Below are 23367 nucleotides of genomic sequence, written 5' to 3'. Positions count from 1 at the left end.
CAACCTGAGGTATCACAGGACATGGCGGAGCATAGACTATATACTGATTCGCCTCGGAAATTCTCAACAGCAGTAAAAGGGACTCTTGCCCAGAAGCTTAAGATGGTTATACCCCTAATCCTGAAGTGCAAAGCTACCGAGCTGTAGTTTCTGGATTCGGATCCCACAAGCGACTTTCCTTTCCTTCCTTTTCTTCTTCCTCGCTTTATGATTTGTTCCCGGCGTGAGGCTGGAATATTTCACTTCGTTGATTGGGCAGAGGGAACTACAGATAATCTGCCTTGAGGTATGCATACCCCCGTCCTTGCGGATACAAACTTACAATATTCGCACAATACGCTCGTGATATATACGTGTGATGAACCGGTCTTCGAGACAGATAGACTGCAATTTGTCTACCTGAGACGGCTCCTTCATGACCAAAGCATCCAAAAATGTCACTGGCTAGAAGTGAACGGTGCGGTGGAGCTTGAGGCCATTGATCAAGTAGAAACTGCCAAATATATAAGGGGCAGAACACCCCCGACGGAGCAATCCGCCGGGGCAGTACCGTGTATTACGTATTGGGGAAAACTGGGTATATTGCGCTCCATACCTAACTACTAACCAAAACTCCCGACCTTCCGCCGCCCGTCTACAGGGCGAGCTTCACCCACTCCAACGCGCACAGGACCTCCTGGTGCCAGCCCGCGTGGGCAGCCAGGTTTAGCATAATCCGTTCTTTTTTATAGGTATTATCGTCGCTCGGGGGGGGGGGGGGGGGGGGGGAGGGTGTGCGTGCGCGCTGGGCCTCCCACTCCCGCGCCGGCCGCCTGGCCGGCTCGGTGTGGCGTGCGGGCGGTGTGTTGGTTTCTTTGTTTGTTTTGTGGGGTGCGGGGGGGGGGGGGGGGGGGGGGGGGGGGGGGGGGGGCGTAGGAGCTGTCTGAGGCGCCGGCTTGTCGCCCTGACCCTGTGCACCTCCGGCCCGCCCATCGTGGCCATTATGGCCAGGCCGGCGTCGATGTGCCGGATCCTGGCATCCGTACCGGCCCGGCTGTCCACGGCGTTCGTGCCGTCGCCTAGCCGGATTCCGCACCGTCGGAACGCCCTGCGTTGCTTCTCTAACTTCAACATGCCCATGGTGGCCACGATGGCTACGGCGTCGAGCTGGCCGAAGTCGTCGAGCCTGAGAGGGGCAGACTTGTCGAGGGGCATCGTTGGAGGCGGGCTCGTCGACGTGGTTGTTTGACTGGCCGGCAAATTGACTGGGGGTTTGTGCGGGCTGGAGAGGGTGATGTGAGATGTGATGAGGATGGACAGAGTCTTCGTCAGCTCTGGTGAGAAGTAAGATCTGTCCCGTTGAGTCTTGTCCGAAGGAACGTCGTGTTGAGTGAGGCATGGAGATCTTGGCGCTTGCAGAAGTCGCCCTCCATTTCAACGCCTTGCGGTCGAGGACGAAGCGCTGGGGGGTGCCCAGCCTCGACCGACGTGTGGTTGATTTCTTCGGAAGCCAATGTGGTGTCGTTTGAACTCTGACCACAGGTCTTTAAGGTCTCTGGATCGTCTCCCTCTGTCGCTTAGTCGACTCTTTGGGTAATAGTGCCAGCACTATTTACACTTTGTCGTGTATATTCCCGGGAGGGTTGGATCATCCTCTGGACCTGCATAATCTCCAGCTGAATGCTGGCTGTCTTATGCGAGGCATGTCGTAACGGGGAGGGCTAGATCTCCATCTAAACCTGTTCAATCTCCAGCTTGTCACTGGCTGTCTTGTACGAGGTGAAGGCTGAAGTGTTAAACCCTCTGATAAGCCTGCGTAATCTCCTGCGTGTTGCAGGCTGTCTTATGCGAGGCCAGTGCTGTAGGTCGGCGGTGTTGGGTGCATTCGGGACTGTCGCAGCCCCTTCCCTATGGCTCAAGGTTGCCGAGAGATGGGCCATTTCGGGAACGGTAGTGGATATGTTGGAGACCTCCGCGGTCGATGGGGAGAGACTCCAGTAATCCATGAGTCGTTGATCCTCGAGCTGTAGGAGGAGAGCTATGTGCGACAGGGGTGATGGGTACACAAGGGGGTGCCATTTGTGCTATCTGGCATGCCCTGGTCTTATGTGAGCATAAGGTATGTGTGTAACCAAGCAGATATGATATCAGCGGCCTGTTAAGGGCTTGATAAGCTGCGTTGTCGGTGGCGTTCAAGCTGAACCGGTGTTGGGGGCTTGGGAATCCATAGAGGGCTCCTGTTGCCTCGAGGGGATGGAAGGAGGATGAGACTGTGTCTGAGGAGAGAGAAGAGAAGAGGAGAGAAATTGTAAGGGAAAATGAGAGCATCTTATAGGAATTTGGAAACATCAAGGTGCTCGAAGGGCCATGACCCATTCTATCTCCGCTGTCTTTAAGGTCATGAAGCCCCTCGGCTAAGTGCCCTGATGGCTATGTCAAGTTTCAGTTTCGTCACCCATTAACGGAGGTGGACTACCTTGAGGGTAGAGTGGCAGAGGAAAGTCAAATGTCGAGAACTCCTGCATAAACCTCTTGGGCTTCCACGCGACCTTGCGGGAGGGTGTATGGGAAATAGTATAGTTGCCTCGAGGACTGGCTCTGGGAAGTTTTGGAACCGTCTTTAGATCTGGTTGTACTTCAACCTCCAAAGATCGTCATTGAAACTCAAGAGTCTTGAGAAGCAGGTAAGAAGAACCGAAAGTCATGCTACTGGTTCTCAAGCACAGGTATGCGAACAGCTACAAGGGGAAAGCAGGCACGGTGTTATCGTATTGGCTTATGATATCAACGGTACGAATCGTTCGACGCCATACAAGTCAGTTTGTAACTAAGAACAACCCTGATGATCATGGCGTTCTCAAGTTTTTGGAGATATGTTATTGTCTCTTCTGGTTGTGTCAGGTGACAGTCCGCTCAATCGGAGGTTGGATGACTGGAGAAACGTCCTACCGCAAGCGAGAGACATATAGTTTTGCATCCCAACGCGAATAAACCGACTGAAAAGGCAATGTGACTGAAAATATCGCCCGCACCTTGGGACGGAAATAGAGTTGACAGCGGATCAGCAAACGGGACGGCAGCCATCCACTGGATCGGGTCTGGGCTGTTTTTTTGGCGACCATCGGGAGCCAAGTGCCAGGGTAGGAGCTCCGGAGCTCCAACTTGCTAGCTTCCAGAAAGAGGGCCGAAAAACCGTGCATTAGCGCTACTGCAAGCGTCCGGGAGGGAGGCTTGGGAGGGGCGACCGCACGGGAAGGACGCTGGAGACGTTGCAGGCGCCGCGGCAGCTGCCAATCAGACCGGCCGGCGCGGTGACCCTCCCCCAGGCGGTTTTCTATCGATAAGATCGGTTCGTACCCCGGAAGCAGCGTCTGTGACCCCTGCAGTGCGCCAGTGATGCGGTGGTGCATCACTGGGTGCGACCTGACAGCTGACGTCAGGGGTCTGAGATGGACGCAGCTTCCCGCGCGACTACAAACAGAGCTCACCTCCCTGGTTTCCCTCACACGATGCTGCCGTTGCTTGTGTTTGCTTCACCAACTTACCGTTTCATCTGTGCCCTCTCTTCTTCTCGTTCTGTGTTTGTGTGTCTGAGGTAGACACGAGATACAGACAGACAGGCAGACTTACAGAAAGGCTGACCGACATATTCACCGTCCGCTTGCTTGGTGTCTAATCATAGCCCGTGATTTCTTTGTAGCTTTTCACCTTGTATTCACCGTGCCCCTTTCCTGCCTTCGCCTAATTCCAGGGTGGCAGTTGGTACCTCGAAATATTGCCCAGTATGGAAACCGCGCCTGGCTCTTCGCCTTCCCCGGCAGCACCTGCCGTGGGGCAGGATGCGGTTGTGCAGGAGGCAGCGACGGACGTACCACCTCACAACCACCCAAGGAGTACAAACACAGAAACCCCTCCTGCCAGCTCTCACCCTGCTGCCGTACCTGATCCGACTTCCAATCCTGATCTCAACATCAACACTTTACCCTCGGAAAACGACGAGGACCAATACAACTACGCCTACTCTGACGAGGAGAATTTGGACGCATCTTCTATTTGCTCCTTTGAAGAAGAAGAAGACGGTAACTGGGAACGAGACCCAGACGACCCCGATACAATGGCCGGCTCGAGACGCCCTCACGGCCAGCGCCGTCGTACTCAGACCGATCTTACCGGCGTCCTCACTCTCGAGGAGAAGAACGAGCTCATTAACCTGGTCAGCAACATCTTGGACAGCATGCAGGACCAGATAAGCAACATCTTTCACTCTCCTCCCATCACTCCCGCTACGACCGAGGACCCCCAGCACTCATGGCTATCCCTTTCGCTGCTGAAGAACAAGGTGACCAGCAAGCCTGCCACCCCTCAATCTGAGAGCAGCGTCAACAAGGAGAATGCCGGCTCTGCTTCGACTTCGAACCAGCAGAAGGGTGGGTTGACGTACAACAAAGCCCATGAGATAGTCGAGAAGGAAGAGAAAGAGGCCATGACGCCTCAGCTTCAGGAGCTCAAAAAGGAGTGTCTTGTCGTCTTCAGGAAGTGGCAGGGCAATGTCCTGACGCGCGCCAAGGACATTTCGGTCAAGGATTCCGAAGCTTCAGCCGCCCCAGCCGGTCGTGGAGGTCGGGGTGCCGTTCGTGGAGCCCGCGGCGGTCGCGGTGATCGCGGTGCACCTCAGGGAGGTCGAGGCACTGCCCCGCGCGGCCGTGGTAGTAGAGGTGGCGCCCTCAGCGTCAAGACAGGTGGTACGTTAGCAGCTGCCCACCCCATAATCCCGAGCTTATATGCTGACTTGAACAGGCCCGCCGGCTACCCGTCAACCCGAGACCGACCTCTGGCTCATCAGACGATTCCCTCCGAGTGCCACACCACTGACCGCCCTACCCATCGAGCGCCGGAAGTTGTTGCTTCACACAATTCTGCTGCTTCTCCTGTCACTGGAGCAGTACACGGCCTTCTCTCGCGTCTTCATGCTCAAGTTGGCGTCATCGCTTCACCTAACTCTCCGCTTCTTTCAAGAGGATGAGGTTCGGGTTGCCAGAGGTCTCGGCAAGACTGTGCAGGAGGTCAACGCTGATGAGGTAGTGGAGGACAAGTCTGCGGAGAACAAATCGACCAGACGCTGGAAGGTTGGACTTGCTGGCGCCGCCGGTGCTGCCATCATTGGTGTCACTGGAGGTCTTGCGGCTCCCCTAGTCGCTGCTGGCATTGGCACCGTTATGGGCGGTGTTGGACTTGGTTCCACGGCGGCAGCTGGATTGCTCGGCACTCTGGCCCAGAGTGGCGTTGTCGTTGGCAGCTTATTCGGCATTTACGGCGCTCGCCAGACATCCAAGATGATGGACCAGTACGCCAGAGATGTTGCCGACTTTGCGTTTCTACCTCTACATGGCGAGATGCGAGATGAGTATCGCGACGCCAAAGAGATCCCGTCCAAGGATCGTCGCCTTCGAGTTGTCCTTGCCCTCAGTGGTTGGCTCACTCAGAAGGAAGATGTGGTCAACCCCTGGCGTTGCATCGGCCACCAAGGTGAGGTATACGCTGTGCGATGGGAAGTTGCCAACCTGATGAATATGGGAAACTCGCTCGAGACTGTCATCAAGAGTACCGCCTGGAGTGTTGCCAAGAAGGAAATCATCACGCGGACCAGTAAGTCTCTCGCCACGTAACGCAAAGCCCCCTTGCTAATCAGTTATAAGTCTTTGCCAGCCTCATGTCGGCCATGTGGCCCATTGGCCTTCTCAAGGTCAGCAAGGTCATTGACAATCCTTGGAGTGTCGGAATGGTCCGAGCCGAGAAGGTCGGCATGATCCTAGCGGAGGCCATCAGTCGCAAAGTGCAGGGCGATCGACCTGTTAGCTTGATTGGCTACAGCTTGGCTGCCCGAGCCATCTACACCTGCTTGATGGTCCTTGCCGAACGCCGCCAATTCGGCCTCATTGAGTCCGTGGTCATGATTGGCACCCCGGCGCCATCCGAAAGCCGAGTTTGGCTTGCTTTGAAGAGCGTCGTTGCTGGCAGACTTGTCAACGTCTACTCGGAGAACGATTATATTCTGGGCTTCCTGTACCGGACGTCCAACCTTCAGTTCGGCGTTGCTGGCTTGCAGCCAATCCAGGGCGCCGAAGGCGTAGAGAACTACGACGTGAGCAGCATGGTTAGCGGCCACCTGAGATACCAATACATGATTGGTACCATCCTCAAGAATATTGGCTGGGAGGATCTCGACTACGCGCAGATCGAAAAGGACGAGCAAGTCCTTAGCCTCATGGATGAGAAATACGGCCGTGACAAGAGCCAGAAGCAAACTTACGTCGACATGGACAAGGAAGCTGAGCACATTCAGGAGGAGGTGCAGCACAAGAACGACGCCAAGCTCGATTCGAAAATGAGCAAGATGAAGATCCAGGATTAGGCTACGGAGAGCATCTTAGCTGCGGTGATCGGTAGAGATATGGTTAGACATGGGCCATTGTTACTGGACGTGGTAAATGGCGTGGATTATGGATGGATGGACTATTGCAATATTATTAGCTACGACACCGGGGAAATGGGCACAGACATTTGTAACACGACGAGATACGATCAATGGGAAAACGAATATGTTTATCAATGGAATGTCTCACCGGGTATCCTACTTAATGGGTATCATGCTTCCTCTTTTTTGCTGCTCTGAACGACAAAGTATTTTCCAGCCGTCCTCGACGCGGTCTCTAGAGGGTTCCAGTCCTCAACTCCTGTGGTTTCAACCTTTTCCCCGCGCAATCTCTTTGGTCGTCTCTTGTGACCGAAGCGGATTTCCTTGCCCAGGGCATTCTGTAGCTCTTGCAAGCCAATCGTGGCTTCTGCCACACCCTCTGTTGTTTCGTCGCGTAATGAACGAAGCGGCTCAACGCCAGTGGTATCTACGCTTTGGACATCGCGCACAAAATGTAGTTGAGAGTGCAGTGTGCGCAACATCGCGGTCTCCTCCGCCTCGGATTCGGGGAGCGGGAGGGCGGACAGGCGAAGGAGGTGATGGAGCTTTGCGCGGGAGATTGGTTCGTCTGCTGACTCCTTCACGGCGCCACTCTTTGAGGAGGATGGGAGGAGAGAGGCGACAGACCATGTAGGTTTCGAGAGAATTGTCGATGCTGACTTCGGAGTTGAGAGACGGACGGAGGAGGATGTGAATGTACGGGTCGGGGGGAGGAGCGCGCTGCAGCGCCTGCAGAGTGGACGTATCGTAGCCATGATCGATTTCAATGGTTTAGGGCTGTGAATGTAACTTGTTTAGAAGGGGTCTCAAGTCGCGATCATAGGTTGGTGTTGTCAGAATTGGATTACCTAGAAGCCGACCTACTTTAGAACCTAGAGCTTGAACCCTGGTGTTTCTTCTCCAGCAGCCAAGGGACTAGGGGAAAGGCAAGTCGCAGTCTCGACGAATGAGAGTGTCGGGACACGACTCCAGCAGAACCCCACCACAGAAGCCTGCAACAGCAACACTGACAAGGGGATTCGCAAGCAAACGTAAGCCACCCTCACCTTGGTTTCCGCTAAGCCACAGCGACTCACCCCGCGCGTCATAGCTGGCTGGGCTGGCTACTGGTGCCACAGAATCCCCCCCCCCCCCCCGAAGAAGCCAGCCCAAAACGCAGGGCCAGCCGAAGTGGGCGGGTTGGGGGGTGTCGCGCTGCTACAGTTTCGAAGCGCTGATGCCAGCCAGCAACCACCACCACTGCCACCTCTCACATCCTGAACAACGAACCAAGCGACGCACACCCTTCCTTTCTCTTCCTACACCCCGCGACCTGGCCTCTCGAGACATCTAGTATAAAGAGAGGTTTGCGATAACCCACCTAACGAACGCACGTATACGACGGCACATTGCAAGCTATCGAGGCCCGACACTTGTCGATCGAGAGACACATATACAGCACACCCCATAATCGTAGCCTAGTGCTTGCTTAATTCCGAAACCATGGCTCAGGACCCTCGCGCTCTGCTGCAAAAGGTGCGTTGATGTTGGACCTTTCTTTCAGCAGCGGAGCTACACTGTTCACGGTGTAGACGGCGGGGAAGAGAGATGTCGCCGAAGCGACCCCGCGATGCATATTCATCCTGGATGTTATCGGTATGGTGACACACGATCGCTAACATTTCATGATTGCGCAGGCAGACAAGACGCTCTCGAGCGCCGGCGGCGGCTTCAGCTTCTTCGGCGGCCGGGAGGAAAAGTACCAGAATGCCGCAGACCTGTACATGCAGGCAGCCAACGCCTTTAAGATGCAGAAGCTCAGTCAGTCATTCCCCGTCCCCCTTCTACGAATGCCATTTTTCTTTGCCACTTACCATGAAACAAGCAAGACTGACATCTCGCCCATCCCTACAGACCGTGAAGCAGGCCAGGCCTTTGAAAAAGCGGCCCAAGTACAGACCACCAACCTCAAGGAGCCCGACGATGCCGCAAACACCCTCGTCGACGCCTTCAAGGCCTACCGCAAGGACGATCCCGAGGCCGCCGTCCGCTGCCTCGAGGTCGCCGTCACGCAGTACTGCTCCAAGGGCAACTTCCGCCGCGCGGCGGGCCACAAGGAGGCGCTCGGCGAGCTATTCGAGACGGAGCTCGGCGACTCGAAGCGCGCTCTCGAGAGCTACGAGGCTGCGGCGGGGTGGTACGAAGGCGACAACGCTGCTGCGTAGGTGGAACCCGTGTCAGTTCTGGCCAAGAAAACGGCTTAGCTAACATTACTTCCAAACCAGTCTCGCCAACAAGCTCTGGCTCAAGGTAGCAGACGTGGCCTCCCTCGAGGGCGACTACTACAAGGCCATTGAAAACTACGAAAAGGTGGCCGCCGTCTCCATCAACAACAACCTGATGAAGTACAGCGTAAAGGACTACTTCCTCCGCGCCGGCATCTGCCACCTCGCGACGGGCGACATGGTGGCCGCCCGCCGCGCCGTCGAAAAGTACGCCGACATGGACCCCGGGTTCGCCAACCAGCGCGAGTCCATGCTGCTCAACGACCTGCTCGCCGCCGTCGAGGGCGGCAACCAGGAGGAGTTTACGGATAAGCTGTTCCAGTACGATCAGGTTAGTAAGCTCGACAAGTGGAAGACGACGATGCTCGTGCGGGTGAAGAATGCGATTGAGGAGCCCGAGGATGAGTTTGCCTAAGTTTTGTTTTATTTCGGAGGTGAGGTCAAAGGAAGGGAGTTTACTCGGCATCGTTGAGATTCAGCACGACGAATGGGTCGAATGTGGCTGGCTAGTCAGGATGAGAATTCCCCTAGAAGGAAAGTTGCCCCAATCATGGCATGCCTACACGGATGCGCCGGGGATAGGGGGGCGGAGCGGAAGAGAGGTTGTGACAGAGGACTTGCTACACCAGAAGAATCGGCATGGTCTGTTTTTCCCCGTTTGAATAGAAATCCATATCCACCACATTCAGTGAACCATGGCGCAAAGATCCTTGTGGCAAGAAGTTCCATGATTCGACAATCACTTAGCCGCGCTTACATCGTAAACCTTCATCAACCACTTCAAGTCAGAGTCACGATACAGATCAAGTTGAAGAATCATAAAGACCTTGGGGCCTAGTATATTCGTCGTTTCCTCCAAGTCTTCTTAATCTAGTATTTGCGCAATAAAAAACGACCAAAGAGGGACAGTTGTATCGCGACTGCGAACAGCCCCATGTCATCCGCCGATGCTCTCTCCCTCTGTGTGTCTCTCCCTCTCTACCTGCTTCTTTTTTGCTTGCTAGTTTGCACTTCCTGCTCGACAGCAATGCAGTTATCCGGAAATGGCAATAGAATCCAAGTTCTGGTTCGCAGCTGGAAATTGAAAGACTCGGAAAAAAATGAAGAACGACTTCTTGATGAGGAACCCCCTAGCCCTCTTTTAACCCCAGACTCCCCCTTATGCTCATATGATTTTATACAATTCTGCCCCCTGCCGTTTATTAAACATACATTCTTCCTATCGTACAGCGCAGAGAGGCAGAAAGTCGGAATTGTCGTCGAATCATGACCGGGAAATCGCCGGCAAACGTCATCGTCGACATTCGTTCAGTTTGGTGGACTACCAACCATGCTGGGTACTTGCTTCCTGATGAACCCGTGTGCCCGTTGCTCGGCCCGAGGGACACCCTGGATCGCTCGAGGCTCTCTCATCAGACTGGGGTCCAACTTGGTAGGAATCCGGGTGACGACGGTTCGGTACTCGCCCGGGAACTTGGCGCTGGGAGCAGGCACCGAAGCCGTCCGCCACATGTGGTCCGAAGTATCGCCCAGATACGTCGGAATCTTGAGCTTTGATGGCGCAGCGAACCCTGAAGCGTTGCTTGACGCGCCGTGCGACATACGGATGGTCGAAAGGCGAGAGAATCCCGTGGAGAGTCCCGGCCGTCCACGAGCCTTCTTGGCCATGATGATCTCGTCAAAGAGACGGATCGACGCGTGCGTAGCCGAGTGTGTCTCCCGCTCGTGAATAAACTCGTTGAAAGCTGATGATTTGTTAGCATTGCCAAGGAATGTCATTCCGAGGAGCCGTTGTCTTACCTTGAGTTTCTCTCAACATTGTGGCGTACTCTTGTTGATCGTACGGCAGACTCTTAATGAAGCTGTTCATGTCGAAATTGTAGAGTTGGCCATTGTTCTTTTGCTCGCGAGTAGGACGGCCTAGATGCTTTCTGTACGTGTACAAGAGACTAGCGAGGCATCGAACGAAAGCAGCTCGAACTCGGTCAGGGTGAAATGCTTCGCTGCACACCACGGAGACCTGTCCCAGGCAGCGGTTGTGAGAACGGGCATTGCAGTGAGAGCACTCGTAGATGCCGTCTCCTTCTGACTTGTCGTCGCAGACGGAACATGTCGAGGACAAGTCATGGGCCATCCAGTTGAAGCAATGGCCCTCGACCCACACCATTGTGTCGGTGTTCCGTACGGGCTGAATTAGCATGTTGGGCATGATGGTCGATGCCGCCAGGGTAGACTGGGCATACGTGGAAGGTGCATATCCGGGCGTATACCCATTGTACGAAGACTGCGAATCGACCGAGATTGCGGATACCGACATGCTTGGATTGTGTCCGTTAAGGAAGGGCAAGCTTGGTCGGTGGAGAGGAGGGTGCTTGTCCATGCCAAAGGACGAGCTGCGGCGAGACTTCTCATCAAAGTGGCCCGACTTCTTTTCTCTCAAAGTCTGTGCAAAGCCGGAATCGCTGCGTGACACAGGTGTGGTCGGCATCGGGGGGAAGTTCATCGAGACTGGTGAGATGGAAGATTGTGGGCTGGTTTTACCGGACTTGCTGGTAGTAGGCCGGTCCTTGCTGTGATCGCCAGCCTTCGAATGCAAGAAAGCATTGAAGATTGGTGGTCGCACCGAGTTCGGAGGGGCCGGCTCTCCGAAAGATGAAGAGTTCTGTGTAACCCACTTGCCCAAGGAGCTCGAGGCGACACTGGCGTTGTACAGAGTATCGTTCTCAACTGAGAAGGCGTCATACGGGTAGGACTCCATTGCATATGGCGGGGGTCCAGTAGTCACTCCATACCGAATGTGATGCGGCGCGGCTACATGGAGTAAAGAAATGAGCTTGCGACGATGCTGTCGCGGAAGTCGAACGGGCTGGTTAGTGGCGTCGATCGTATCAAGGTCCAAATCAACCAGCACGTAGTCGTCCTCCGGAAGCTCAATCTTCTCATATCGCCGCTCGATGCCGACGATGTAAGGGCAAGGTGCCTCGAGCGCCGAAATCAGACGCGCAGGGAGCACAGGAATAAAGATGCTCGCCCACTTAAGGGGATACAACAAATTGACCAGTGCGTGGCATGCCAGGTGAAGCATACCAGTGTGTGAGGAGAGGAAGATAATGCGAGACTCCGACATTGCGTACTCGAACAGAGCAACAATGTTCTCCATGGACAAACATCTGAATAGGGCGTAGATGTCAATGGTCCGGGCCCCTGGAATCTCGTTGATGGCTTCCTTTCGACAATATAACCGCAACTCTCGCACGCCTAGCTCGACCTGGGTCTTGGAAGCCAGCGGACTAAATGCCTCGGTACACAGATTGACGACGTAACGCTCAAGAGGCTGCCAACGACCAACCTTGGGGGAGCTGGGCGGCACTCGGAGAACTGCACTGTCAGTCATAGGCACAACGATGGCTCGCAGCCATTCCTTCCAGAATGACATTCTCGTGGCGTCTCTTCCCAAGATGCCGTAAGCTCTGGGGGCCCACAGTCCACTCTCGCCAGCCGTCAAGCCGTCGATCTTGGACGCGGCACCGTGCCGAAGTGGTCTCAGCATTTCTGTCATGAGACTAATCTTCTCCTCAACAGCGCTAATCTGGTCATCCAGAGTGTCACGAGCTGAAGACCCCGATGGAATCGTAGGGAGCTTCGCAAGCAACTGTGAGAGGTGCGCACGCTCAGCCGCAAGTCGCACTCCCAGACTGGCCGCCAATTCCCGCTCCTCGTTGGACATGTGGCTCTGCCGCCACTGCTCACATCTTTTCTCGACCTCGTCTGCAACCTCGGATGTCAGGGCGGTCCAGATAATGATGGTAATACCATATATCTTGGAGTTATCGTCCGAAGTCATTGTGAAACCATGCCAGGTGGAACGTGGCCTGTCATCGGAAGACACGATCTGGATATCGTTCGGGAAGGCAAACATGGGAACGTAGTCTGGAAATCTGCCACGACGGGCGATCTCGTCTGTCGCGTCTTTGGCTGGGTACCTGTCCAACAAGACAGGCTCGAATCGCCTCTTGAGGGGATGCATGTCTGGATCCGTGTTCAGGGGCTCCGGAGGAGGAATCACTGAGTTGTAGTTGCTGAGTCGCTTGGCAGTCCTAATTGAAGCTGGAGCCAGCGTGTTAGTTGACCGGAAAGGACTTGAGGATTGCGCTACAGAGGAGGGTAGACCTTGGCGGGGTATCGTACCGGCTCCTGGCGTGCTCGCCCGAGGAGTGGTGGGTTGCTTGCGCATGCTGTTCATGTCCCTGAAACTCATTTTGCGGCGGATGCTGCCCTTGATGCTCCGCTCGATGCTGCGTAGAGGACTTCTCCGGCCGCTCGCGTCGCCCTCGTCAGCCTTGATGCGCTCAGCTCTGGGGTTGACCATGGGAGGGCGGGCTTGTGTTTTGGCACCGGCACTGAAGGACAAGTCTTCCAAGAAGTTCTCTCGTTCGGAAGCGAACTTGAGCAAGGCCTTGTCAAAGTCGAAGCCTTCGATAAATTGTCCTTCGCCATTGAGACCCGGGGGGAGGCCATTGAAGACATTGAGGCCGGCACCGTTGCCGGAGCCATTGATCTGGCTCGCCTGGGAGGGTCGAATGGTAGCGCTGCTCCGGTTGCTTCGCGTGTTCCCGTCTACTTCTTCGACAGTCTGGATGGAAAAGCGACTGGGGGCGCGGCCACCACCACCACCCGAGTTCTGCCTGGAATGGCGACCGACGCTGGAATGGCGAGCAACGCGCTTGCTCGGGGTGGCGTTGAACTCGTTATCGCTTTCCTCATACTCGCTGTCCTCGGCGATGGTGGATTCGACGTTGTTGGAGGGGGGCTGCGGGGTAGAGTCCTGATAAGAGACGGACTCTACGCCGGCGATCCAAAAGTAGTCGGCGAGCGGCGTCGAGGAGCTGTCCATGACATGTCACTTGCTGGTGACCAGCCGGATTGGCGATTTGGCGATATGTCTGGCCGGCGAGGATATTTTTTCCCAACGTCTCGTTTGCTCTCGCACGGGGGGCTGGCCCGGGCTTTTTAATCGCGAGAGGGTCTCGGGGTCCTTTGGGTCGTTGAGTGGTCGGTCAGGACTGGGGGGGTACTTTGTGGTACAAGTTGAACTTCGGTGCGGTGCGGTGGGTGGACAGGGCAGGGGTGCCAGGATCCGGGAGGTTCTGATAGAAAAGTCTCAGGCGACGACCTGGAGGGAATCGGGCTCGTTTAGCTATGGGATCCTGTCGAGGTCTCCATCCAAGACTGGAGAAGAGGAGGGGAACAGAAGGCGGTGAACGCACGAACCAGGGAAGAATGCGACTGCTTCTCGACCAGCGACAGCTAAAGCGCCTAAGCAGCGGAGCAAAAGGGGCAGGTCAGGGAGGGAAGCCGGAGGTAAAGGATCGAACCCGGATCGTAGAAGGGCGAAAGCGTCGCGGAGCGCGAGGCCAAGATGATATTGATGGTGGTAGGTAGGCGTAGTTGTGGTGGGATGTTGAGAGCAGGAGCCGTGATGTGAGGATAAGGTAGGGCAGACAAGCGGGCCACAAGTCGATGGGTGAATCAACAACAAGAAGAGAAAGCCGCCAAAGGAGTGGATCTTGGGAGAGTTTGGCTTTGGGTGTCGAGAGGCGGAAGCGATAGTTGACGAGTGAGGAGAGGCGTCAGCAAGGTCAAGATTGGTGTCAGAACCAGGCTCTGATCAGATTTCGCCCAGGTTTAGGTAGTAGGTTGGTCGTGTCGGACAAAGATAACAACAACGAACGAGAGAGGGCGATGGTGTTTTTTTTTTCTTCTGCTCTTGTCTGCTCGCTCGGCATAAACCTTTTCCCCCTCTTCGTTTTTTCGGTGGTGACAGAAGAACAGGCGCAGAGCCTCCAAGAAAAAGAAAGGAAAAGGAAAACAAAAAAGCAGATTTTCCCGGCGACAGGCAACAAACGACCAAACAAGAGTCGAGTCGTTGGATGGAGGAGACGGAGGAGAATAAAGGCAAAGAAGATGGAAACAAATAATCAGGCGCAGCAGGTCAAGTCAAGTCAGGTCAGGTCTGGTCTGGTTTGGTCAGGTACCAAGAAGCCACGCGCGGACGGGATTTTCTATTCTTCTTCTGGGCGCGTCGTTCGGTTTCCCGTTTTACGGAGGTGTGTATCTCTAAATGCAAAGATATGGCAGGTACCTCACTCCGTACTTTTGTGTGTGTGTGTGTGTGAAGAGTGAAAGGCAGTGTGGGCTCAGGCAAAAAAAGTCAAGTGAAAGTCAGCGCAACGGGACAACGAACAACAACAGCCATGGCACGGTTTGGGACAGAATGGGAAGCTAATATGATGATCGGGCTCGACGCGAGAGAGAAAGAGGGCAAGCACCAACCTTTGGCCGCCTTCATTCGCTCCTGCAGTGTATTGGCGCTACCCGTTCAAGGAGGAAGGAGGTGGTGTGTGGTCACTGCCTGTGGTGTGCAGGTGCCAGGTGGTGTGGTGTGGGAAAAGGAAGGTGTGGAGACCGACACGGGGGAGGCGGTAGACGGGCGGACAGTCAATTGGGAAGGAACACTCTGAGGTACAGGGGCACCTACCTTACGCCAGTTGCGGGCGGATGCAAGTGCATACGGGGGGAAACAGCGGGCCCGGGGTGGCAGAAAAGGGCAGCCAAACCTGAGAAGGCGCGAAGGGCAGGGGAGGGGGAAGGATACCATACTACCTTACGTAGAATGCTTCTGCGGGATGGTCACTGGAGGAGGCGTACAAGCGTGGGAGGGCCCTGGCAAGCCTGGCACTCCTGGGACACTGAAAGGTCGCAATGCAGCAACGTACTTTAGTATGCACAGGGAACCTGAAGTGCAAGCCGCAAGACCACAACAAACACTGGGCCCAATGGGACGCTGTGCTCAATTGCATCTAATTCGGTCGGGATTGGGAGACGGGACGCCTGTTCTGCTGTGAATCGGAGCACAACGCTATGAGATCTCCAGTTCTGGCCGTACGAAGTGCCTTTCCATACCACTACCTTACCTTAACTTACCTTTCCTTAACGGATGACGGATATTGATAACATGTCACCATACCTAGCATCGTGCCTTTGTTTACGTTACCCAGCGTACGGTACCAAGTATTGCCGTAAGGCTGGTGTTTGGGATGTGAGTCTACACTGCCTGTCATCACCCGTCCACAACCAGGCAAGGTACATGGCCAAATACCTCCTGACCCAACGATCCTATCGAACATATCCGTACCATGACACTGCTATGGGCTGGACTTCACGTTGAGATTGCTTTAACCACTACGTTCCTGCGAAGAGAAGACTGGGCGTATCCGTTCCCCTCCATTCCTCAAAAGCTGTTGAACCGGGCTGACGGATAACTGACGTGTTTCATACCGACTTTTTGTCTCGCTTTCTTTTTCCTGGAACCGAGATCTCAGAGGGCGGGAAGAAGCAATGACATATGCACCAAGACCCTCAAGTCCCCATCGAGGAATGTCTCTCCATTGCCGCTGCCGTGTCTCGCGCTGCGCGCGCACGCCGGTTGTCCTTTCATGCTTTCAGCTGCTCGTGTGAGTCGAGTCTGGACAAGAAGAGAGTAGCAGCGGAAGGTAAGTCTGACTTGGTCTGGACTCGGTGACAGAAGCATCTAGTGGTGCTGCCTTTGGCATTAGCCTCCAATGCGACCTTCTTGGCCCCCATCCTCTCCTTCAACCGCCTTTCTCTTCATTTTCGGTCTAGTGAGGCCAAGCTCTTGAAGAATATCACCTCGTGTTTGCCCCTTGCATAGTCGGCAGTATACTCTACGCCATCACCTAGTTTACTCTCAACGGTGGCTACAGAAGGCGGACTTGCGAGATAAGGTAGACCAGAGATGGTGAAGCGTGGAAAGAGTGTGCAAAGCCACCCTTGCGGTCCCTGAACTAGCGTTCCAGGCACAAGCCTAGCAACGTAGACCCCAATTCGCTACCTAAGCAGGCATCCGCTAAACCTCGGAACAGGCCATGACAGTCAGGGCCCTGGGCTTCGTTCCCCTGGATCACTAATACCCTCGCGGCCATCTGCTTGTCGATCAACTGTTCTCACCACCTCAGTCATCACAGTATCCGTGCCTAACCTGGAGGTTACCATCGAAGCAAGCGCTGGGGCGACGAGGGAGACAGACGACTTCCTTTTGCGAATTGTGGATGATGTCCCATGTACGGAGTACTACGTAGGTACTGCGTATGATGTCCACATTCACCCACTCTCGCCCACAGCTGCTGCCACTCTGATTCTGCCCATCAGACCCTTTTTTGACCCTTTTTCATGCCCTCCCATGAACTTCCTTGAACTTCCATTCCTTTTGATGAATTCAGCTCCACCATCGTGACAATCCGCAATCCACCTTTTGCTATGCAATACATATCCATACCTACCTACCTACCTTAGCATCCTCAGTATCTGTACGAACACTCCGTGCTGGAGCAGCACTGCAAGCTCCGCAACATGCTCCTCCTCCGCCAGCATCCACTCTCAACTCCTCTTTACTCGGCGATCTCCTCTTCAGCTCCAGTGCCATCACGGAATATTCCAAGGTAAATCGCTCTTCCCCTCACTTGCTTTTTTGCTGCTGCCGCCAGAGGCCTAGCATCGTGTACCTCCACGCACTTAGTACCTTGGCAGATCGTTCTCAGCTCTGCCTCCTCTGCCGACCCTCAGCTCTGTGCAGCACACTGACTATCCCTCCCGCAATCCTTTCTTCTCTCTCCCGGGGCTTCTGGTAAGTAGGTTCCGGCCACTTAGCAACTCGAGAGCCCCCCATGATATCCATTGTCTCCAGAAAGTCTTGGGACCTGCTCCAATGAGGGGAGAAATCTGAAATGTGAGCGGCCCAGCGCTAGCCCACGACGCTTTCCAGGATAAAGGTCCTGTTCAATGCACCAAGCACCAAGCACCTGCAAAGCAACCTCGGGGGCTGCCCAACTAGAGAGCGCCCGTCTTGCAGAGCGCAGATAGATACACCGGTATCCCACGCCTTTTTTCTTCAAGACGCACGTGTAAGAAGCATCTCACCCACGAGGGTCAACCCACCCCGGCCTGCGCCTTTCGCTGAATGCGTCGACCACTGCTTGAGTGCCTTGCGCCATCAGCCATGCGCCGGCATTTTGGCATGACATTACTCCTCTTCTCGCATTCTCTCGAGACACAGGACACAATGCGAGTATCCGTACACGCCGCATCTACAGCACACAATATCGAAAAGAAGACGAAATAAGTTTCAAGCCCGCAAAATATGCAATCCCAAGCTGAGGTCAACCAACAAGCCTCTTCTCCATTCATACGATCGAGATGACGTCCAGCCATTCGTTAGCTCACGGCCAAACCCCCAAACTCCTGTCCCGAGATGCCGCGAACCGGCGCTTGGCTCATGTCCAACCCCGTTCGCATCTCCATCCACGTATCGCCCGACATGAAAGAATCTACCAGATCCAAAATTCTCTCGGAACAAAACCACCATGAGGATAATCCTTGGCTAGTTCTCTCGCCTGTGGATCCTCTCCACCAACCCATCGTATCCCACCCTCATGGATGTTGACAGTATCGACACCCTCGCCATTGTCTTTTCTTGGCCGCCTGCCTAACACACGACTCTACCCATCGTCCGACTTCCCTGTCATCGAGGCCTGTCGTCTGCCCTACCTGATCACGATTCAACTCATAGTTCGCACGAGTCTCTCTACCATGGCGGTCAAACGAAACCGACCACGCAAACACTTGACTATGACCTGTTCATCCGGCATCACGGCGAAGGCGACTACAAAGTCTTTGCCAACCTGGTAAACTCAACCCCAGGCCAACCAGCCAACCATGCACGCCGCCCAGGGCCCAGGGGTTATCAGGCTCCTGCATCACACCCTCTTGGGATGTGGGTAAACTCCAATTACCCTCTCACAGCTCCTACGCAAGACGGCCCATGGAGCTTCTGCAGACTGCAGCATACAAGCGCATTTCCACACGTCTGGCGTTCTGACGAATACGAATGGCTCAGCGTGGACAGGGCGAGCAAGCAAAGAAGCAGTAACTTGCAAGCATTCAAGGCGGTCTGCATCTCAATGCTCGCTACAGACTCCGGAGTATTCCTCGCCCGCCTCATGCACTTTGCCTCGAGTCGGCATCTATCAAATGTCACCTTGTAAACGTACCTGCTTGTGGACGAGCTTGCCGAGTTGTCTTGCATGCTGTAATGGAGCGTCTACCTTGGTGTACAATCGCACGTTTCGAGAGCCTATCGGCAGCAATTCGCTCGAGGCTTGTCGCCCTCAATGGGCCTCTTCCCGCTTCTCCGCGACGCCCATCGAGCACCAAGCAGTTTTGATAAGCATTCCTTGCAGTCTCCGGTTACACTTGTAAACCATACCTGTTTCTTGGAAGAGTGCGGGACCAGGACACTGCTCAGAAGTTCTCCCAGAACAGCAAATTCTAACGCGCACAGAGCAAAAGACCATTCCTCTCTCATATAGGCTTGATGTCACGGCCCATGGCCGATCGTGGGCCCGAGATGTCGAACATGACGGACAAGGATCGGCGCACAGCTTCAAGTGTCTGTGGGTGGTGGTGCCGGTGCTCGGTGCTCACTGGCCGCCATACTACCCCCCCCCCCTTCCCGAGAGCCCTTTGCGGACCACTTCTCATCGGCGCCAAAAAGCAAATACCAGCGCCGGCAGATGCCCGCCATGGCACTTTACGGTGCACTACGCACTTGTCATGCCCAGGAAACCCATGTCATCTCTTGAGATATTCTCTCAGAGTGAGTCGATTGCCCATACGCCCAATCCTTGAACCTAGGTTACGCTGCGAATTGTTGCTTCCCAGGGACCCGCCCGCATCGTGACATTTCGGAGACTGTTTGGTTGGTCTGGTATGGACACATCAGCGGTCTACCGGTACTAGGATTGCAGACGGCTCGGCGGGAAGGACGGCCACTATAGACTCCTTTTCCTGCAGCCAGCCAAAGAACTGAAGAACTCTTTGTTTCAGGTTTCGCCTACATACCGACTCAACCCACGCGCTAGGCACGTTACGGTGTACAAAAATCTACTAGCTGGAATCTGTCGGTCTTGTCTGCCTTCCCTGGCCCCTGGCCCGCGATAGCGACTCATCATCTCGCCGGATTTGGATCGCCCAGAGTTTTTTTTTTTCGAATGTATGAAAAGATGGCTCTACTCAGAATTCAACTTGCCAGATTGAACGACTCACAAGTCATGACTCTTCCAGCTGACGTAGAGTCAGTCTGCTCCTTATGCCAGTCAGCGGAAGGCGGGCGCATCTATTCTGGATTTCTTCATCTACCCACCCATGCCACCCGGAAATATCCTCCAATCTGCGGCGTGCAGTTCCAGTGGTTAATCCACACCTGAGAGGCTGAGAAATAAAGAGACTCAACACAGTTACCACACTAGATTCAAATTACGTCCCCGAAGCCGCTGCTTATTACATGACGACGCACTCCTTGCAGAACCCCCGTGTTGGGTTGGACATTTGGAGAAGCTGAAAGCCCAACGTGTCTACTTTAATTCGCTTTTTTCGCTGCAAGCTACCCAAAGGAGATGGTCGTCTCATTCCGGCAAATACCAACCGTAATCAATCCTCAACAGCGGCCTGGCCGTGGCAAGGGGAACCGCTCAAATGTGGTGAAGCCACTTGTCGATCCCATGCAATGCGACTGCAGGACTGCAGAACTACAGAACCAGGTTCCTGTTTCGGACGGGAGACACGACAGGAAATACGCAGAGCAACCAAAGCCGCATGGCACTTTTACTGCTGCTCATGCTTCTGCTGCTCGTGTCCACCTGCGGCCCTTGGCTAGCTATGTCACTCGGTGTACCACAACAGTAGGTCATATGTAATATGGAAGAAAAGAGAGGCTCGTAAGTCGTAATGAAAACGAGCAGGAAGGAATGGGCGCTGTGACCACGGTTTGCCTCTGTGACCCCTTTTATTTAGCCATTACCAGCCCTGTTGGAGGAAAAGAAGGACCGAAGGGTAGGTAAGAGGGCAAGCAAACGAATCTTGGGGAGAGAGATGGGCGGCGCTAAGAACCGTTCGTGCAATAGTCTCAGGACGTTCTTTAGAGTTTTGAGATCTTAGATTTGAACCTGCTGAGATCTGAAGATGTCAAAAGGTCAGCCACCTGGTGGGGAATAGAGGGGAAAGGACTGCCTGTTCGAGGGTGACTTTTCAGGAATTACACATTTCTTTAAGATAATGTGACATGTTGGTGCGGGTTTAGTGGCGCACCCGAGCGTCGGGAACGCCACGGCCTATGGGATTCTCACTCTAAAGTAGGGTAGGTATCTTCAACGAGGTTCATCTCAGCAGCTGGGGATGCCAAGATGCGTTTCTCCTGAGCACCGACACGCCTTCCGCCATTCCTTCAATCTAAAGAGGCGTGAGAGGTCCAACAACATCCAAGAAGCGAAGGATGATAACCCTCCTCATCCTCCTCCATCGCGATGCGGCGTTTGCCCCGGAAACACGGCTCAACGCCCCGACCGTGCGGGGGAGACCTGATCCAGCTCCCGTGATCTAATTCCCTTTGGATTTTTTTGATGGGATCTCAAGCCATCAGCACGGCTCTCCCCAAGGCGTAGTGCGTGTATACCAATCCCCGGATGGTGGAGATGTGCGTGGTCTGACACTGGGCTGAATCTGGGGACGCCTTGAGCGCTCTGCGTCGCGTTTCCTCAGCTGTCACCGTCGCCGGGGCTGTCCTCACCAATGCAATATTCCCCCTTCCCCTCCCACCCCAACGAACGCCTCAACTGCCGTTTTGCTGGTCTGGACTTTTTTGTGCGTGAGACTCGAGTAGACCTCCCTCGCTCACGCCACGTGCCGCGTGCCCAGCTTACCCGTGGAAAGAAACCCCCTATTCCCCATCTCGCCCCTCCACCCGATCCCGAGAACCCCAAACATGATCCTCCCGTCCTCGCCCGGCTGCGCCCTCGTCCCCTCGGCCTCCTCCACCACGAAGCACACTTGCTCGACCTCGCCCGGGTGCAGCACCGGCCGCGCGCCCCCGCCCGTCTCCCAGTTGCAGTCCGTGTAGCCTAACCCGTCGGCCAGGTCCAGCACCACCTTTTCGAGCTGGATCACGTCCTCGGAGCAGTTCTCCAGCTGGGCCTCCATGACCCACCGCCGCTTCCCACCACCACCGGTCTGTTTCTTGCCGGAAGAAGCGGGAGCGAGCGGGCCGATCTTCGTGCGGACGATGAGCGAGGACTTGCAGATGAACTGGTACAGCTTCCGAAAGGTGCGCGTCTTGCCCGAGGTCTCGGTGGCTTCGTAGTAGCTCACCGTCACGGCGAGGACGTGGTTGCCTTCCTCTTTGAGATCAAAGTTCACGATGCGCTGGAGGGTGTCGCCGGCCTCGAGGTCCGTTCCCTTGAGGTCATCGTCGCCGCCGCCGCCGCCGGTATCCGCAGAGTCTGGCGGGGAGAGGTCGAGCTTCTGGATCGAGTTCGCGCCGGGGGTCTTCATTTCCGCTTCGATGCGGACGTCACGGATGCTCTTGCGCTTTGCCGGGGCCGCCGATGCTGCTGCTGGTGCACCGGTGGCGCCGAGGGGTCCTCCTCCCCCGGGGACTGCTGCTACGGGCTCGGGGACATCGTGGTTTGCGCAGAGGGTGCAGCTGAATGTTTCGCCTACGTAGGCGGAGCCGAAGCTCAGCGGGAGGTTGAGGATCGGGGAGAGGAGGAAGGGGGAGGGGTTCGTTGAGGCGGTTGTGTCGTAGGCGAGGGAGGCCGGGGTCGGGTCGGCGGGGAGGGTTGAGGGCGTCAGCGGGGGCCGGATCGGGTGTTGGATTACGAGGGAGGGGCGGGATAGTCTGTTGGTTTTTTTTTTTCGTGTTAGAGAAGCATGTTCTTTTTCTTTAGGTATTGGCGGATTAAGTGAGAGGGCAAGGCGGCACTCCAGCTGCGTGTAAGTCGGGATCTCTACCTGAGGACTTTCAAGGAGACGGAGTGAGGCTCCTTTAGGGGGTCGTGTGACGGGTATCTTTGATGGCTCATGACTGCGGTGTTCGCGTCTCGCTGGCCGATGGAGAGAGGGTGAGTTGCTTGGAGGGATTCGGTGTGTCGTCGGGCTCGGGTAGCGGGGGATGCGCCGCGGGACGAGATATGATAATTGGAGATACGGAGAGGTGAGAGACGTTGGAGAGATGGGCTGGTGGGACGAAATGACGATTGGGGGTCTTACCTTACCTTAGTAGCTCTGGTGGGTCCCGGGATGTCTTTTATCGATAAGAGAGTGGGTGTGTGGAAAGACCCAGGCCGGCGGGCGGAGCTCTCCCCCCGCATGCCATGGCCCCACCCGGGGTTCCGATTTCGAGGTCCACGGAGGGCGGACGGACCCGCGCACTGTGGATGAATTGTCCTCCAAAGTTTTGTTCCAGTCCCGAGTAAAGGAACAAGGTATCTCGTAGTGAAAGCAGTTTTAAAAATATGGGCCAGAAGATTTTTCAGGTGGCCAGCTTCGCTAACGGCACGATGATATAACTCCGGTCTGCAGGTTCACAATTCGGTTGCAGATGTCAAGTAGTTTCGCGAGTTTCCTCTCTGTCATTTGTAAGGGGCGTTTGGCAGCATCATTCAACTCTTGGTCGCAGATAAACGAAACCATACATCACCCAGCACTACACTAACCCGCCCATATTTTGGCATGTTTTAG

At 55.1% G+C, this 23367-nt stretch overlaps 6 protein-coding genes across 6 annotated transcripts; 2 read left to right on the top strand and 4 right to left on the bottom strand.

Annotated features, from left to right (window-relative positions):
* Positions 1 to 634: 634 nt before the first annotated feature.
* CTAM01_02370 (uncharacterized protein) lies at positions 635 to 1194 on the bottom strand (the record flags this gene model as incomplete). The annotated part of the gene is made up of 2 exons (XM_060518409.1): positions 635 to 676; positions 949 to 1194. 2 exons carry the CDS (start codon positions 1192 to 1194, stop codon positions 635 to 637), a joined length of 288 nt encoding a protein of 95 aa, XP_060387042.1.
* Positions 1195 to 3763: 2569 nt separating this feature from the next.
* Positions 3764 to 6391, top strand: CTAM01_02369 (uncharacterized protein; the record flags this gene model as incomplete). Its single annotated transcript, XM_060518408.1, has 3 exons — positions 3764 to 4721; positions 4777 to 5625; positions 5676 to 6391. 3 exons carry the CDS (start codon positions 3764 to 3766, stop codon positions 6389 to 6391), a joined length of 2523 nt encoding a protein of 840 aa, XP_060387041.1.
* A 233-nt stretch (positions 6392 to 6624) lies between these two features.
* Positions 6625 to 7209, bottom strand: CTAM01_02368 (uncharacterized protein; the record flags this gene model as incomplete). Its single annotated transcript, XM_060518407.1, has 1 exon — positions 6625 to 7209. The coding sequence occupies one exon, from the start codon at positions 7207 to 7209 to the stop codon at positions 6625 to 6627; it is 585 nt and encodes a 194-aa protein (XP_060387040.1).
* Positions 7210 to 7936: 727 nt separating this feature from the next.
* CTAM01_02367 (alpha-soluble NSF attachment protein) lies at positions 7937 to 9133 on the top strand (the record flags this gene model as incomplete). The annotated part of the gene is made up of 4 exons (XM_060518406.1): positions 7937 to 7969; positions 8131 to 8254; positions 8348 to 8654; positions 8719 to 9133. The coding sequence occupies 4 exons, from the start codon at positions 7937 to 7939 to the stop codon at positions 9131 to 9133; spliced, it is 879 nt and encodes a 292-aa protein (XP_060387039.1).
* An 893-nt stretch (positions 9134 to 10026) lies between these two features.
* CTAM01_02366 (DENN domain-containing protein) lies at positions 10027 to 13612 on the bottom strand (the record flags this gene model as incomplete). The annotated part of the gene is made up of 3 exons (XM_060518405.1): positions 10027 to 10463; positions 10519 to 12825; positions 12907 to 13612. The coding sequence occupies 3 exons, from the start codon at positions 13610 to 13612 to the stop codon at positions 10027 to 10029; spliced, it is 3450 nt and encodes a 1149-aa protein (XP_060387038.1).
* Positions 13613 to 21522: 7910 nt separating this feature from the next.
* CTAM01_02365 (uncharacterized protein) lies at positions 21523 to 22709 on the bottom strand (the record flags this gene model as incomplete). The annotated part of the gene is made up of 2 exons (XM_060518404.1): positions 21523 to 22525; positions 22639 to 22709. The coding sequence occupies 2 exons, from the start codon at positions 22707 to 22709 to the stop codon at positions 21523 to 21525; spliced, it is 1074 nt and encodes a 357-aa protein (XP_060387037.1).
* Between the last annotated feature and the right edge of the window lie 658 nt (positions 22710 to 23367).

This window comes from Colletotrichum tamarilloi (assembly GCF_030869305.1).
Source record: "Colletotrichum tamarilloi strain Tom-12 chromosome Unknown Scaffold_5.1, whole genome shotgun sequence".
Classification (NCBI taxonomy): Eukaryota; Fungi; Ascomycota; class Sordariomycetes; order Glomerellales; family Glomerellaceae; genus Colletotrichum; species Colletotrichum tamarilloi.
Note: the sequence above shows the minus strand (reverse complement) of the source record. Positions and strands in the feature narration are given on the sequence as shown.